Source organism: Wolffia australiana, chromosome 18, assembly GCF_029677425.1.
Source record: "Wolffia australiana isolate 7733 chromosome 18, ASM2967742v1".
NCBI classification, from domain to species: domain Eukaryota; kingdom Viridiplantae; phylum Streptophyta; class Magnoliopsida; order Alismatales; family Araceae; genus Wolffia; species Wolffia australiana.
Window position 1 is genome coordinate 223,772 of NC_135852.1, and position 18,352 is coordinate 242,123.

General features: G+C 39.2%; 2 protein-coding genes across 2 annotated transcripts; one reads left to right on the forward strand and one right to left on the reverse strand.

Annotated features, from left to right (window-relative positions):
- The first annotated feature begins 9,043 nt into the window (after positions 1-9,043).
- Positions 9,044-13,125, forward strand: LOC144714891 (replication protein A 70 kDa DNA-binding subunit A-like). Its single transcript, XM_078589697.1, has 6 exons — positions 9,044-9,239; positions 9,319-9,396; positions 9,477-9,542; positions 9,621-9,926; positions 10,340-10,955; positions 11,385-13,125. Exons 4-6 carry the CDS (start codon positions 9,652-9,654, stop codon positions 12,921-12,923), a joined length of 2,430 nt encoding a protein of 809 aa, XP_078445823.1. The 5' UTR covers positions 9,044-9,239; positions 9,319-9,396; positions 9,477-9,542; positions 9,621-9,651; the 3' UTR covers positions 12,924-13,125.
- A 2,693-nt stretch (positions 13,126-15,818) lies between these two features.
- LOC144714928 (large ribosomal subunit protein eL13z-like) lies at positions 15,819-17,912 on the reverse strand. The gene is made up of 5 exons (XM_078589740.1): positions 17,796-17,912; positions 17,408-17,544; positions 17,180-17,313; positions 16,942-17,100; positions 15,819-16,215 (listed from the first exon to the last, which is right to left on the reverse strand). Exons 2-5 carry the CDS (start codon positions 17,514-17,516, stop codon positions 15,994-15,996), a joined length of 624 nt encoding a protein of 207 aa, XP_078445866.1. The 5' UTR covers positions 17,517-17,544; positions 17,796-17,912; the 3' UTR covers positions 15,819-15,993.
- Positions 17,913-18,352: the final 440 nt, after the last annotated feature.

Sequence of the window (18,352 nt, forward strand, 5' to 3'; positions counted from 1 at the left end):
TAAAAATGCTTTCTAAAATGCCATATAAATAGAATATGTATTATTTAAATAAAAAAATCATTTCTTGGCTAAATATTGGCCAGAAAATTATATAAAAATATGGAAAATTTCCAAAAAAATTAGGAAAGCCCTTACCAACCTTTAGCCAAGTATTTAAGGCCCTGTAAAAAATATTTATTCAATGAAATGAGGATAAATACCATTTAAAAAAATGATAAAAATTATAAATAATAGTAAAATCAAATTCGAAGTCATTTATCTCCATTTTTATATGATAACATGTAAATATGGTCATTAAAGCACATAAATATAACGTAAAATTCATCAATTAATCATGTTAATTCGCAATTTATCAGATATATGATGATCAAAATTCAGATTGAGCTAAAATTTGAAGGGCAGCTTCATCTTTTTGTGCTCTACATATCCAAATGATTGAATTATAAATTAAACCCCCGATCTTTGTAAAAAAATATTTTTAAGCTCACTTCTTCCTAGAGAGGCAAATTGAAAGAAAGTGAAGTTTTGAAAGTCCATCAAGTGTTCCTTGGTGTCTCTAGTGCTTGGAGAGGTTCAACAAAGGAGTGGGGAAGTTGATATGCAGCAATAAAACACCTTGATCCCAGAGAAATATAGGGATCTAAGGTAGCCTTTTGCCTTACATTGAATTGTCTCCATCACATTTAGTTAGTTTAACTATCTTCACCATCCATCACCTTCATCCATTACAACCGTTCATCCACCTCCACCATCATCCATTATCATCCACTCTCATCCATTTTCACGTCCCCTCCTACACCATCACAATCTCATCATATATCTCTATCTTTCCCATTTAAGCCAACATTACTACTTCTTTACTCCACTCATCTTCCTATATCAAAATCACTACCTCATTCATTGGATCCATCACTTACCACTCTGATGTCATTATCGATGTCAGGATCCCATCTCATCTATCCATCCTCGTCTATATTAAACCCTAGTGAATACAACACTAATTAGACATCTCTCATCTTATTTTTCACTCCCATCTTGTCTCACAACCCTATTTCATGCCACTACTCACTTTCACCTTCCTCCTCTCGTCTTACTCTATCTTCCTATACTAGTACAAACACGATAATCATATCGTTACTATCACCATCGTGATCACTATCATCGCGCATTAACTACCGTGTACACTAAACATAAATTCTCTCATCTTGTGATTTGATCCAATTGAGATGTTTCTTTCCCTAACATCCGTTCTCTGTGGAGATGACCCTTAATCATCACTAGCTAATCAAATTATTTTGTGAGTATATAATTATAAATTTCATTGACTAAACTCAAATGCTCAACGATGTAATTTTTACCCCAATTTTGATTTTATCACAGACTCAAATTTAAATCCATATCATTTTAAGATTTTTATCAAAGTAATATCAAAGAAATGTTGGCAAAAATTGAGTGAACTTTGATTTCTTGGATTTTTCCTTAATTTTTATTTTAATTGGCAAAATAATTTTTTACTTTGAAATTAAACTCTCGGTACCCCTATGTCTGATGACCCAGTCCAGGAAGTTCTGTATTGAGCCATCCTATTTCATACTTGGCCAATAATTTTACATCTACTTAGCCTATTCCAGACTTTCCTCCAACCACCAAGCATAATGCCGATCCTTTGCGTAGAAGAGTAGTTGGAGAATTATGAGAGTTGTTGTATTGCATGTGCGGGGCAGAAAATAATGAAGTTATAGTTTGGTGATGTAAAAATAGAAGACATTTTATGATCTTTAGAGAGATAAGCAATATATATATGTGGCTATAATAATCACAAATAACATGCCTATTTCCATAGTAATATTATGTGCTTTATTTGTTTATTCTCATTGAAATTATCATATCTTTGTGTTATTCAAGAATTAAAAAATTATTTATTTCACTTTTGGAATGAATTTCCATTTTTTATTTATTTTATGGTATTTTAACATAATTTTCAGACATCAATTTCATGAATAAAATAACTTAACAAGCCAAAATGTCATTATTTAGATTAATGTAAATATTTTAAGGTGCTTATTATATTTTTAATATGATATAAGGATTTTTTATGGATTTTCTAATAGTTTTATGAAATTTTTGGAAGTTAAATTAATAAAGAAAATAATTGTACAAGTCACAAAATATAATATCGAATATATTTAAACATTTATAATGAATTATTTGACTTTTTCTGCTCCTAAATTTTGTGCCACACTGGATATATGCCATACAATTCAGAGGTGAGAGAAAATAGGAGGAGAGACAAAATAATAGGAGAGAGAAAATTAAATGGTTCAAATTGCTCCAAATTGAAACGATGATATCTAATGATCTAGAAGAAGTTTTGGGCTGAAATTTTGAGGTTAGTTCCACATTTTTTTCCTCTATGAATCCACTATCTTGGATCTATAAAAAGAATCCCCATCATTTTAAAAAAGGCACCCTTGGATTTGTTCCTAATTACCATTTGAAGTGTGATTTTCTCATTCAAAATCTCGTTTTGGTCCGTTTTGGTCCATTTTGTACTCCAAGAGTAAAGTTTTGGAGGAATGATGTTCAGATCAGAACATGTGAATAAAAAAAAACACTCTCCCCGTTGGGCATGTGACGACAAAGTTACTGTGATCTTTGTCTGTTTCTAACTCATGTCTTCATCCCTTTTCATAGGTTTCATCGCAGATAGCCTAGATTTCCATTATCATGCACGCTATCTCAACCTCCACCACCCACTAACATGTATCTGCTTCTATCTACATCATCTGCTCTACACTACTCACCTTTATCTCTGTCTACCATCACACGACACTCCCAAATGTCGGCTAATGTGTTTTAATTACAATTAATTAGTTCTTTTATATTATAAATTTCTATGAAAGTTCCCAAAATTATTATATAATTTTTAATTTATTATGTTAAATATAATTAATATTTTTTAACTTTCCTAGAATTATTTTAAATTATTTTCATTAGTTTTCTTTTGTTAAATTATATTTTTTTCCTAAAATAAATATAAAAATCCTAAAAAATAGAAATCAGCGATAAAATTCACTTATTCAATGCCTGCTCTTTGTGGATTCGACTCTTTCTCACCCTCTGCTCGTAAGGAAACTTATAAATATTTTTGCATAAACCAGAAGCCTTAAATGACATTTTCAACCCTAATTTCTAGTTCATCATGCGATAGAGAGGGAAAGGTATGAATTATAGAGAGTTGTAGAGGAAATTAAGAGATAGAGAGAGAAATTGAAGAAACCATGAAGGAAATAATATAGATAGAGTTTGGGGAAAACAATAGATGAATCTAGAGAGAGATGAGGGAAACAAGAATTTAGAGAGATAAAATGACAAAATGAAGGGAAGTCTCAAACGCATAGGATTTACCTACTTCGACTATCCTAGTACAATTCACATCATCTTGTACACTTTGAGGCATAGTGTACTCCACAAAGCTAAACTGTACTGGAGGATTCAAGGTTAGTAATTAAACGTCAGAAGAAAAAATAAAGAACGGTAAGAAATCTCATACGGTTGACTTCAGTCTGTATTTTTTTAAGTACAAAAACATAATATTGACCATTTTATCCCTTCTATGTTTATTTTCATTACATATAAATAACACTTGGAAAGGGTAGAAACTTGGATAGAGCATCCGTCATTACGAAAATATTTATTAAATGAAGATATTTATATAATAACATGAGATGGCAATACATGACTTGTTGAAGTGAGTCCCGTTGAATTGAAGGTGAAATTTTGTTGTAAGGTTTGTTAGAGTAAAAATAAGTTTCACTGATATAGATATTTTAATCTGACCCAAAAAACACAAAAATCCTCACATAAATGTCCAATATGATCCCATATTTTAAGTTGAATGATTCCCATTCATCCAATATTCTATCTATTCTTTCATCCATGTGGCAGAGTTATTGTGTCGCATATGTGATTTCTTCGATCACGGAGCAAGACGTATCCACGCGATCACCGTCATGTTGAATCTCCTCCTACTCGTTGATGAGCCCTGTTCAATCTCTGTCGTCATTGTTATGTCGTCCTGGTTGCATCGGAGTCATGGGGAGAAGGGAGAAGGAGGGGAAGGCCCAAACTCCCCAAACTTAAGTATATCTTCTAACATCCAAAAAACCATTTGTGTGTGACCCTCTAGGCCCATGTATCAGTCTTGTTAATGACTTGAGAGGCTCAATAACTTTTATTGGCCATCCAAATTAATTAACTATATCATCATATAGATTAATTAATGTCACATCAATTTAACCCAATTGATAGGTCGAGTCTCCAAAACCTGGGGTGCCAAGCTACACCTCATGTTCTAAAAGATACAAATTATTGTCTATCAACTCACTCATGGAACATGTTCATCATCGGTTACCTTTTATATATAGTCCCTCATCCACTTGACGCTCCTAGGATGACTTAGGGTATGTTCAACTGTCAAACCCTAATCGGTCATCCGAGTTAGTACTGATGCGTTCGAAAATCATCGGAGAACTCTTCTCCTGATATTTCACTCCCTTGGCCAAGGAATCCATTGCATCGTCTTCCTTGATCTGTCACCTCTTATACCGAGGGTAGATGATCCCATGATCATGGACACATAGGTCATCGTCAAAGTACAATTGTCCATCCACAAGACGTCTTTGGTGTCTCATGTCTAAGGACCACTTATACAACCATGACATGAATCAACCTAATTGACAGTTTGGTATAATACCAAACATGAATTTGTACAGATCGATTCAATGAACTCTATCCACTAAAGGGCACCCATTATTTATCCTTAGTGTCTCCACACTAATGGGTACAAGACCAGCCATGCTCATCATATGAGTGAACCTATATAGTGTTATTTTTTCCACATACTTTGATGACCTTCTAGAGTATCCTTTGAATATGAATATTTAGAGCACATGCTTAAAGGCTAGTGATCTCCATATTATGATCTCATCATAATTCACTAAGTTTGATAATGTACTAATGGACTTCATTAGAAGCATCACACGTGCACTATAATGAATATATTATATTAATGAACATAGAACGAGATGTGGAATGTGTGATTAACTTGCCGACCACATATATTTACATCAATTTGAAAACTTCCCAAATAATGATTTGTGACTCTACCGTAGGAAAACATGCTTTTGATACATGCACCTTTTAGGGTTTTGGAGTCTGAATATTATGACACTTTTCCATATACAAAATCTAAAAATGAAAAAAAACTATCAAGTAAATTAAAAAACTAAATACAAAAACGAAGAAATGGTTAAAAACAAATCATATTTACACTAGTCTCCACACAAGGAGCTTAATTTGTCATTTGGGTTTGGATTTTAAAGTTTAATTCAAATTTTTGTATTTCACAATGCAAAGCACGATGGATCATTAATCATGGAATATAGCCAAACAGCAAAACCCCTTGAAACAACAAAACACTAAATCAAATAGAGATAAACAGTGACTTGTTTTCCACTACTCCTAGTCTCAAATAAAAAAATAATATTTTAATTCTTATTTTAATAATCTGATATTTCCTTAAATATACCATCAACGACCATAACTAGACCTCAGGTTTACTTGATTATTTGACCCATGGGGCTGTTCCTGGAATATAAACACCTTGGAAACATTAAAAAAGAAATCAGATGTAACGTGCCTTGACAAATTTAGATCCTAAAACAATTACTTATTCTTTTGAGTCATACTCCTAGGTTATATTTTTTAGCCGCCCAGCTGATGTAAAGTGCAAACATCATTTTTATCCCCCTCTTGATTTTTTCCTTCTTCAGATAAATTTATTGAAATGTATGTAACCGCGAAACTAACTAGACTAAAACTCGTTTTCCCTTGCAAAGTCAAAAAGCGTGCAACAAAAATGAACTAATGAGATGATTAATTAACTATTCAAATAATTAAGATAGTATATTTCTCTAAATTTTGGAAGTACCACTTAATACATTACTTTATGATATTCACTATTAGAAAAAATGATAAAATGTCTTATGATTTAATTTTAAGCATGAGATGAGCTTATGTGCTTCAAAATCACACATTTTGTGAGAGTAATTCTCTTCATATATACTGCAAGAAGAGAATTTAAGCTATTTCCTTTGATCTCGCGGCTAAGCTTGAGGGTTTATCTCATTTAATGAGAAATAATGCCAAGGCTTCCCTAAATATTATTTTTTAAAAAAAGTCTTTAAGGGAGAATAGGATTGTTTCATGATAGGAAAAGGAGGAAAATGATTGTATCTAAAATCAGTAGCATAATCCTTCTCTTAAATTTCATTTTACCACTTATTTTTCATAAGCTAAATCTTTAGGTTACTTGGCTACCTAGCAACTTATGAAATTCTAAATATCTTTTTCTATTTTTTGAAATTTAGGAATGAAATTCAGAACAACTAATTAACAAGTTATTTTCATTCCCTAAGGTTTCCAGTATGATTTGAATATTCACTTGTCTTCTCCCCCACACCCTCGTTCAACATAGATATTGATTAGATTACAAGGATGATTCATATTTTTTACAAATTCAAAGACTGATTAAATAGGTCTCATAATTAGTACAGACTACTAGATAGTTATTAAGATATCCTAATGTATAATCATGTTCACTTTAGTTGTAAACATTGGGAAATAACAATATGATCTAGTTCCATAAGCCCACAACCCAATTATATTGAATAGGGAGGAAGGGATGCCTTTCCAATTAAGGATTACAGGAATTTTAATCAATTTATTACGAAGAGGACTAACAACCACTCCCTTAACTTTGTAAGTATTCATAATACCCAGTAATCAATTATGTATTTTATTATGTTTGTATGGTGTGGATTATAAGTAAATATCCACACTAAAATATAACCAGATCTTTAGAGGTTCTAAGACAATTATTTATTATAGTTTCAAGATCAGTGTTTACTTGGTGAGATGATTTGACATACCCTCTTATGAGCTTCATCAAAATTAGAAGATATAATTTGTTATAATCAATATAGTAGGGCCAAAAATATGATCTATCAAATGATGTTTGGATTTATGGATTCATTTTCTAATTTTTTTTTATCATAATAATAGTAAAATCTATATCGAGATTATCACATGTTCCTTATATAGTATATTTTGATTCAGACTATTTAAATAATCCAGTTTATATTATTTAAATTATTTCTTGGGATTTTATCATAAAAATACACATAAAATAATTTATTTTCAGACATTTTATCATCTACTCGTGCAATGTTCTTTGAGCTTTCATGCCTCTTTTTTTACATACAATCAAAGACAACGAATAAAATTTATACAACTTTGGGTTTGCTGTCAAGGCTCATTCACATATTTATACCTCCTTAATATAAAAAATGTTGATAGTAAAGCCAAGAATTTATTGTTCCTTTAATAAACTTCGCTCTTACATTTGTAACTGGTATCATAATTAACATTATTTTTAGGGTTAATAGCACGAAATATCCCAAACTGATTCAAAAATCTGAGAGCTATCCGAAACTTTTTTTTGGCACAGTATATCCCAAACTCGCTTACTCGACGAGGACATATCCTGATGATGACGTGGAATCCATCGTGGCTGCCAGGTGGATTTCCGGCCAGATTTTGACCTGGCAGAATCCACCTGGCAGCCACGATGGATTCCACGTCATAACGAGGATTCCACCTGCCAAGTGTTTTCCGATAGAGAGAGAGAGGCATTCTAGAGAGAGAGGCATTCTAGAGAGAGAGGAGAGAGAGGATTTCTAGAGAGAGAGGCATTCTAGAGAGAGAGGCATTCTAGAGAGAGAGAGAGGCATTCTAGAGAGAGAGAGCAAGAAGAGAGAGGCATTCTAGAGAGAGAAATATAGGCATTTTAGAGAGAGAAAGAGAGGCATTCTAGAGAGAAAGGGAGAGAGAGGCATTCTAGAGAGAGAAAGAGAGGCATTCTAGAGAGAAGGGAGAGAGAGGCATTCCAGAGAGATAAAAGGGGAGAGAGGCATTCTAGAGAGAGAAAGAGAGGCATTCTAGAAAGAGAGAAAGGGAGAGCGAGGCGTTCTAGAGAGACCCGACCGAATTGAATCGCTCGGGAGAGAGAGGAGGCGCAGAAACAGAGACATAGACAGAGAGAGAGGGGAAGGTTATCGGCGATCGTCTTAGATATTGGAGAGAGAGAAAGAGAGTGAGAGGGGGGAGAGAGAAAGAGAGTGAGATTTATCAACTATCAAGGGTTCAAGAGGGAGAGAGGGAGGGGAGAGGGGAGGGAGAGATTTACTGCTTGGGGGATCTTCTCTCTCTAGAATGCCTCTCTTTCTAGAATGCCTCTCTCTCTCTCTCCCTTTCTCTCTCTCTAGAACGTCTCTCTCTCTCTAGAACGCCTCTCTTTTTCTCTCTACAGTGCCTCTCTCTCCTTCTCTCTCTCTCTCTAGAATGTCTCTCTCTCTCTCTATCGGAAAACACCTGGCAGGTGGAATCCCCGTTATGACGTGGAATCCATCGTGGCTGCCAGGTGGATTCTGCCAGGTCAAAATCTGGCCAGAAATCCACCTGGCAGCCACGATGGATTCCACGTCATCACCAGGATATGTCCCTGTCTACTAAGCGAGTTTGGGATATACCGTGCCAAAAAAAAGTTTCAGATAGCTCTCAGATTTTTGAATCAGTCTGGGATATTTCGTGCTATTAACCCTTATTTTTGTGTTTTGCGGATTCCTCCATCTAAAGGTCGCATACCGTTCTCGAATTTTATATTCCTAATAATGAGTTCATTAGGATCCCCGGACGGAATATAGTATATAATTTACTAAGATTTCTTTGGGATGCGTTTGTTAAACAGTATCGCTTTAAACTGTCTATGGTGATGAAGTTTTTGCATGAATTTATAAAGTTGAATAAAATGGCGGTAAGATAGAGAATGTGGGGAATTGGCCCATTAGAAGGTAGCCCATAAGAGTAATGGGCCAAAAAATTAAAACCGGAATAACCTATTTAAGTGACTGATACCGTCGGTGCGATATTTTTGGATTTTCCCGCCATCGTCGGAGCTTCGCGGCACGCCTTCGTTTTCTAGGGTTTGAAATATCCAATCTTGGCGCTCACGCTACTTCTTGCTACGATTTTCGAAGCTCGACTTCCACCGCTCAGATCGTCATCTGGATCTCGAAATTTGTGTCGTTCGATCTTCCTGCACTATCTATTTGTTGTCGGTAATTACTTTAATTCCCGTTTCTTCTGGTGTATTTCGCTTTTTTTAATTAAAAACTGATCCGATGAGTTAATTTCTAGGGAGGAGCGCGATCAGTTCGTCTCCCGAATCTCGAAATTTGTCACGGTCGATCTTCCTGCGCTTTCTATCTGTCGCTGGTATGCAGTTTAATTTCCATTTCTTCTCGTTTTTTTTTTCGCTTTTCTAGTAAAACTTATTCGATTGAGTTAATTTCTAGTCCGAAGCGCGGTTAATTCGTCTCCCGGATTCGCAAAATTGTCTCGGTCGAATCTTCTTGTCGTTGGTAATCGGCTTAATTCCCACTTCTACTGGTTTCTTTCGTTTTTCTTTCATTTGTCTGTGATCCGATCTCTACATGAAGGCCGCGGAAGGCGCAGTGAGAAGCAGTGGAGATGGAAGGGGTGACGCTGACGAGGGCTGCGATTGCCGATATAACTAATGGTGCAGCGGAAGGTATGAAGCCCGTTCTACAGGTGGCGGACTTGAAGCTGGTGCAGACTGTACAAAACACTACCGAACGGTTTAGAATGGTGCTTTCCGATGGAGTTCACGCGCAGCAGGCTATGCTGGCCACACAGATGAATGCGATGGTCAAGTCAGGGCAGTTGCAAAAGGGGTCCATCGTTCAGTTGAATGAGTTCATCTGCAATCTTATCCAGAATCGCAAGTGAGTTAGTCTGGCGTCGGTCGATTTATTTTAATTTCTATGCATTCGTCTTCAGCTTATGGACTCTATAGCAAACATCCATGCATCATTCTTGTGTTCAAGGTTTGTCAATTTACTAGAATCGTAAAGTTATCGTTATCCGACGTTCTAGAGCGAAAATAATGACTCGTAAGTTAGTCGATCATAAATCAGGAAGCGCATTTACGAATGGACTTCCTTGTTTGTATCTTTTTATTCTTGAATTCTGGATAGAACTCTAACTTTATGCATCCGTTGCAATCATTATACTGTATGCCATCTTGGGCACAGTTCCTTGATTGACGGGTTAAATTGCTTCCTTTCCCATTTCATCATCTGTGGACACAAGTATATCATCGGTGTAATTTTTACATTTTTTTTGTACAATTAATCAGGATCATCATCGTACTCAGCCTGGAGGTGATCATGGAGAAATGCAATCCCATCGGGGAACCCAGAATATATGATGGTAGCTCCGCTGCCACCCATGGGCAACCACCAATCCCGCCCCCATCATCATCATCATCCATTGTCCAAGACAAGCCCACCATAGCACCTCCACAAGTCCATAGGCCGGTAGAAACCCCAACAACAAACCACAACCCCTACAGTGGAAACCCTTCTCCATACCATTCCAGACCAGAACCTGAGCCCCAAAACAGATTCCGGCCCCCGTCATCAGGCCCAATAAACAACAATAGCATCAGCTACGCTCCCCAGACTGCCCAGCCCACATACTCTCGTCCTCAGGAGTATACCAACCGCGGACCGATATCGCGGAACGAGGGCCCAGCCAGGATCGTACCCATCTCATCCCTGAACCCATACCAGGGCCGGTGGACCATCAAGGCTAGGGTCACCTCCAAGGGGGAGCTGCGCAGGTACAGCAACCCACGGGGTGAGGGGAAGGTCTTCTCCTTTGATTTGCTAGACTCAGAGGGCGGTGAAATCCGCGCCACCTGCTTCAATGCTGTGGCTGACCAGTTCTTCGACCAGGTCAAGTCTGGCAAGGTAAAAATATGCCTTGCAGAATTATTTCATCATATTGATATGATTTTGGATGATTTCCTGAATACGTTATTATTTAATTATTTCATCATATTCACATATTGGTGGATGACTCACTTAATATGATTTTACACTTTTTTTTTAAAAAAATGATCTTACATACTTTTTTCATCATTTTCATGTGTTGTCGGATCCTTAAATGTTGCATATTATACTTATTACTGCGCATTTTTGCGCTGTTGTATACCTTAGATATGCACGCACATATTAATTTGTCACGTTTGTAGGCTATCGTATCTCTTAATATGTGCTTACTTATTGTTATCCCTTACATATCTTACTTAGAATGCGCTTGCACACATAAATATTTATATGGTTACCAATCTTACTCAATGATGATTATATGCTGCTGTTGGATGTCGGATGTGTCAGGTGTATCTGATCTCACGGGGCAGCCTAAAGCCTGTGGTCCAGCGCAGCTTCAACCACCTGAACAGTGAGTATGAGATCTTCCTCGAGTCCTCATCCATGGTGCAGGAGGACACTGACGACGGGTCTATACCTGGGGTGCGGCTTGACTTCCGGCCCATTGCCGAGATTGAGTCCATGGAGCCCAACTCTGTGGTGGATCTGGCAGGGGTCGTGGCTTCCGTGGGTCCTGCCACATCAGTCCTCCGCAAGAATGGCACGGAGACGGTCAAGCGTGCCGTGCAGCTCCGCGATATGTCGGGCCGCAGCGTGGAGCTCACCCTCTGGGGAAGCTTCTCTACCAACGAGGGCCAGCGCATCCAACAGCTCTGTGACTCAGGCCGGGCCCCCATCCTGGCAGTCAAGGCAGCCCGGGTCAATGACTTCAGCGGGAGGACTGTGGGCACCATTTCCTCCTCCCAGCTCTTCGTCGAGCCAGAGGACCTCCCTGTGGTGCGACGCCTGCGCCAGTGGCTCGATGGTGAGGGCCGCCATGCGGCTGCTGTGCCCCTTTCTCGAGAGCCTGGTCCCGGCGGGCAGGCCTCTGGCCCACGCAAGACTGTGGCCCAGATCAAAGATGAGGGCCTGGGTCGTGGGGAGCGGCCCGACTGGATCACCATCCGTGCCACAGTCACATTCCTCAAGGTGGACAACTTCTGCTACACAGCCTGCCCATTGCCAGTCGGTGACCGGCCCTGTAACAAGAAGGTGACCAACAACGGGGACGGCACCTGGCGGTGCGATCGGTGCGACCAGTCAGTGCCAGAGTGCGACTACCGGTACCTGCTGCAGCTGCAGGTGCAGGACCACACAGGGTTGACCTGGGTGACTGCATTCCAGGAGGCAGGCGAGGAAATGGTGGGTGCCACTGCCAAGGAGTTGTACACAGCCAAGTATGTGGACCAGGACGAGGCCCGCTTTGGGGAGCTCATCCGCGGGGTGCTCTTCCGAGAGTACCTCCTCAAGCTCAAGATCAAGGAGGAGACCTACATCGACGAGCAGCGGGTTAAGTCAACGGTCGTCCGCGCGGAACGGGTCAATGCTGCCACTGAGGCGAGGTACCTTCTCACTCTCCTCGACAAGGCGGTGCCGCCGCCGCCGCCGACACAGTACGGCAGCGGGGCAAGGGCAACGCCTGCTGCGTCGTATGGTAGCGAAGGCCTGGGAGGATATGTGAACAGGCCCAAGGGCTATGGCCCAGGAGACGGGCCTATGAACAAGCCCACGGGCTATGGCCCAGTGGAGAGTACAGGCCCGGGAGCATACGTGAACAAGCCTGCGAGCTATGGCTTAGGTCCGGCTGGGGGGCCGGGGGGGTATGTTAACAGGCCCGCAGGTTACGGCCCAGGGGACGGTGGCGGTGGACAGTCGGGGAACTGCTTCAAGTGCCAGCAGCCAGGGCATTGGGCCCGGGACTGTCCTGGGGCAGGCCCGCAGAGTTACGGAGGTGGGGCGAGATACGGAGCCCAACGGCAGGCATCACAGCAGCTGGGGGGATACTGAGGACCGCCGTCGCAGCTTGACTTGTCTCTTTTTGGCGTGGCTGTGTAAATTCCAAGTCCAGTCGCTGTGACTAAGTTCTTTTCCTTTTTTTTTTACTTGATTCTGTCCTCCAGCTCTCTCTCTCTCTCCCCTTCTCTTTCACTTCAGTTATCCTGAATGCTAAACTTCAGTAATTATCAGATTCATCCCATCTCTGCAGTAATTCACATGTTCTTTCCCCCATTAAACAATGTGCATTACTCATTAAACAATGTGAATCTCTTTCAAAAAAAGAAAAAATTAAACAATGTGAATCGTCTCCAGTGTTTGTCTTCTATTATATCTCATCCTCAGTCTCTCTCTCTCTCTCTCCAGTTTTGATATTGACCATGATATCAGGATAGGTTTCACTGCAGCTTTTTCATTAACCATTGACGTGTTTGATGTGGTTTTGATAGTTCTACGTTTCTGTCCTTTCATTAAATATGTTTGTCTTTTCTGTTATTTGGTGGAGTTCCGAATCTTGGTATTTGGTTATCCTCTATCATTTGTGAAATTACGCTCAAACGGCCTTTTTAGTTATAGCGTGAACATAAACCTTATCTTTCTCTAAACTCTAAAACAAATTCCTCACACATAATACTGATGCCAGACCATAAGTTGTTAACATGATTATTTTTTCTCACACTTAAGACTGTCAATAGTTAGATTATCGGTAACTATCTGGAGCTAAACAGCATTACGACTTTTTGAAGTAGATTAAAAACAGTGGGTACTAATTTGATTAAGTAATTTGGTCGCCCAGGCTAAATCGTACAGTGTACCGAATTCACTGAAATAACTCGAATATTTTGAAATCTTTCCTACGGTGCTAGGGAAAGCATACACATAAACAAGGGATTTGACCCACGAGCAAGGGCCCAGTGGCCTTCTTGAAGGTCAATCATCCAGGAGGCCATACATCCCATATGATATGTTTTGGCAAATGTCTTCCATTTCATCATGAGAGGCTGACTTCTCCATCCCCAAGTCTTTCAAAGTCGTGGGAGAAGAGGTGAATTGTTAGGATGATGATACCATGCTGGATGATGAGTGGTCAGGATCAGGAATGTGATGGACGTTATGTACGAATGACGATATGGAAGACTTTTAAAAAAAAGCTCTCTCTCCCCCTCCCTCCAAGAACTTGTCTTTCCATGTCCACATGCGGTGGTGGCGGCGAAGATCAGCGGCAGAGAGAGAACATAATACAGAAAGATTGCAAGAACAAGAGACAGACAGAAGGAGTGGGAGACTGAGAGAGAGGATAACCAGTGTCAGGAAGGGTGATCTCACCATGATTAATTAGTATTTCTCTCAGGACAAATTGCAAGAACTTGGGTCTCAAAAGGTTTAAATAAAAGTTTTAATGTGTTATTATGCCCTTCAGTGACATTCGGATGATGTGATGATGACATGACAACATGTGATGCGTGGCAAACTGTTACTGATTTTTATAAAAGGATAGGAGATGTGACCAATTACCTGTTAATATTGGCCATCCCCGTTACCATTCATCATCCGTCCTATCGTCCCGTTCGGGAAGTGCCGTATGAGCACACTTCCTCCGTCTCCGACTCAGGATTCTCTTCATGGATGAGATATCTAAATCCACTGAACAAGATATAAATATTGGATTATATCCTTTAAAGTATATAAATATCAATATGGATCAAATCTTTCAACTAAGGTCCTCCCATTATTTACGCAATGATCTTAGATGAAATTCAGTCCATCTCTCTAAAATTTATTATTGCGTGATATAATTCTTGGTTCATATAAATAGATATGTTAATTGGTTTCAATTTCACTATTGATGATGAACATGTGACCTTCACTACTATTTATAAATATCAACGAAGTTCTTGATAAATATATGTTATATCTGTCTACTTTAAATGACTATTGTGTATATTTATAGCGAAAAGGGTCAGAAAGATAGGTAGTAAGTCAAGTAACTCAGTTGACCCCTGTGCAGGAGTTCTTAGCCGCTTCCACGTGCAAACGACGATTCATTTGGTTAATGGTTATTCAAAAGGGAAAGTACTCTGTTATCCAACTTTGCTTCAAACTGAAAGCGGAATATTTCAACATTTCATGTGGGAAATCATATTCATTAATTGTGTTCGTTTCATTGGCATATTGTTGATTTCATCATATATTTCGTTTTGACACAGGTAAATAGTGGGTATCATGAATGGGCTGTATGGGCCATCGTAATTATTTTCACTATTTCAGACCGATAATAGGTGAATGGAGAGTTATTTGAATGGTATATTATGAAGGTTTTATGTACTCCATTCACGTGAAGCTTGTATAATGCAAATATTCCATTATGCTCTTATCCATCTGTTTCACCTTTTTACTCTTTGTGATATTCATAAACTTGCTTTTGCAACAGCACAAAGATTTACCCAAGCAAAACATGTGGCACATTACTACCTTGTAATTTTCTACAATTTCAGACCTTTCACAGTTATCGTACAACTTTTCATCAGAGCCCTCCTTATTTGCACAACAATCATCGCTCACCAAACAAATTATTTCCAACAATTTGATTGAGTAGAATCATTTTTCCCATTAAAACTTCACTTGTTTTCTTTTGTAGGAATACATAATAGTAATCCGATCATAATGGAAGTCATTTATTTATCTGCAGATGAAACGTTGGGAGATGATAGGTCCTTCATTTTAGATCTCCCAATTTTCCCTGTGCACAAATTTGAAAAAATGAAGAAAGGAAGAGCTTGATATCATTTACGATAATCTTCTTTTAATTCATAAAACAGATCAAATATGCTATGAACAAGAAAAGTATAGCGTCGTATCTTAAGTTTCCTCCAGGGCATTCACTTTATACCGTTAAAGACGAGACAATAACAGAATGTCAATGGCATAATAAAACTATAGATAAGAAAGGACAAGAATCCCAAGAATCTAATAGAGTAATCAACTCGAGTAAAGCTACAGCTCAACTTTAAGTCCAAGGAACAAAAAGCCCATTCAAGAGAAAGAACACCAACAGTTGATATGGGAAAAAAACCAGAGAATTTTACTTCTTCTCTTCCTTCTCTGCCTCAGCGGCCCTCTTCAACCTCTTCCCAAACTGGCGCTTGTTCATGCGCTCGACCCGGATCTTATCATAAGCCCTGAACGCCTTCATCTCGTCTGTCACCTTCACCAGCTCAACTGACGGCTTCTCGCCGACAATGGGCATCACCTCGCCGTGCACCTGCGAGACTGTCGCCAGCTCCTCCGGAGTAGAGTCCCCGGCCTAGACAGAACACAATCAAAATCGTTAACATGAGCATAACCATCAGCATAGGCCTATAAATAACAGAAGTATAAGCATAAATATCATAATCATGATCATAGTCATACTCCTGATCATCTGGATTAGCATAAGTATTTATCATCCCTGCCCCAGAGGAAACATACTCAAATCAAATTCATAAACAGGAGAACCACCATCTGCATACGGCTATGCCTAACAAAAGTATAAGCATAAACATCATAATCATAATCATATCCCTCATCAGAATTATTATCATCCCAGACAAAGAAGATACATGAGTAAAACCAAAATCGTAAATATGAGCATAACCCTCAACATAACCATATCCCTAATCATAAACATAAGTCTATCCCTGAGAGAATTCTATACAAGCATAACCGGCAGGATCATGAGTATAGTCATATTGATAATCATAATCAAAATCCCAAGTATAATCATCTTCCCCCTAGAAACATAATCATAATCAAAGTCAGAAAGATAGACAGGAGTGGGAGTTCAACCATAGACATCGAAGTTATAATCATAGTCATAACCATCCCGGTCTAGAAGTATAATAATCATAATCAAAACCACAGTCGTAAACATAAACAATAATATAAGCTTCTACATCAGAACTATAAGGATTAACATCATAATAGCAATCGTATTTATAATCACCACCATCACAATATTAAACATAAACAGAAAGCAGAAAATCTCTCTCACCTTAAACTTGCCGGCGCGCCTTGGGAAGATCACGAGCTTGGCCTTGAAGGTCTTGAGCCTCTGCACGTTGGCCTGGAGGCCCTCCAAAGAACGGTTCCTGCGGCGGTGATCGACTGCAATGCCGATGGTGGGTGCGAGCTTCTTGGGGATTCCAGCCGCCTGAAGAAATTCAAAGATTAATTGCAAATCGATGAAAAAAAAGGGAATGAGACGAAAAATAATGTATTAAAAAACCCACCTTGAGTTCTTCGAGAGTGAATCCACGGCCAGCTCGGGGCTTCATGTTGTACTTCTTTGTTTGGCACTGGACGATGGGGCGAAGCGGGCCGGAGGTGGGGCGAGGGAAGATCTTGACGGCCTTCTTCTGACGAGCTGCGATTCGAACATTCATTCGTTTAATTGATCAAAATGCTGTCAAAATAGAAGAAACAGTGGAAGGAAAAAAAACCCATGAAAAGAGACTAACCGTTGCGCCTTCTGGTCTTGCGCGCAGGCTGGTTGAACCATGTCTTGACATAGTTCTGCCAGTGCTTCTTGAAGTGGGCATTCGGCACAACGTTGTTATGCTTCACCATTTTGCCTTACCTTAATAAAACCTGACTCCTGGCGAAAAGAAAAAACAACAAAAAGACGAGGATTTTATCAGAAATCGACCCAGAAACCAAGAACGAGATCGAACCCGTTTCACCAAAGAGTCTCGAGAGTTAAATCCAAATACGTGTTGACGCACCCAGATGAGGAAAAGCATCCAGATGTAAGGAAGTGACGGAAATTATACAGTTCTAAGCAACAAAGGCGACGAACTACAGAGGAAGAAGATTGAGGGAAGAAGGGAAGAGAACGAAGGAACTCACCTCCGCCGTCGCCGTGCCAACTCCTCGCAAATCTGTGACTCGAGGAGGGAATAAAAACCCTAGCGAGAGCCTTATACGGGCGGCCCAGATTGAAGCATAGAGTACGCGCTCCGATCTTTGCTGGTAATTTACCTTTTTAGCCCATGTTTTTATACTGCCCCCCCCCCCATAAATGGGCCTTTAACAGGCCCGTTTACTGGCATTAGACCCTGGGTTCAGCAACACCCTAGCTAGGGTTTATAAAAAAGTGGCATTGGCCCTGGCAATTTTGATCGAGTCTAAATCAGCCAATAATCCTCAAAAGGCAGTCTGCTACCATTACCCCAGACTATATTGATATCACTATCAGATAGCGGCACTGTGCTCAATATCGGATAATGACAAGGGATGTCGAGAGCCCTGGAATGAGTCTGGGGTAATGGTATTGTTAAGCCAATAGTGTGTCAGTTATGAATTACGTGTTACACATTATGATAGTCATCATATTAAGCAAAGAGACATTTCCATGAATATTATTGAAAATTATCAATTATAACGACGATCATTACAAAAAAATG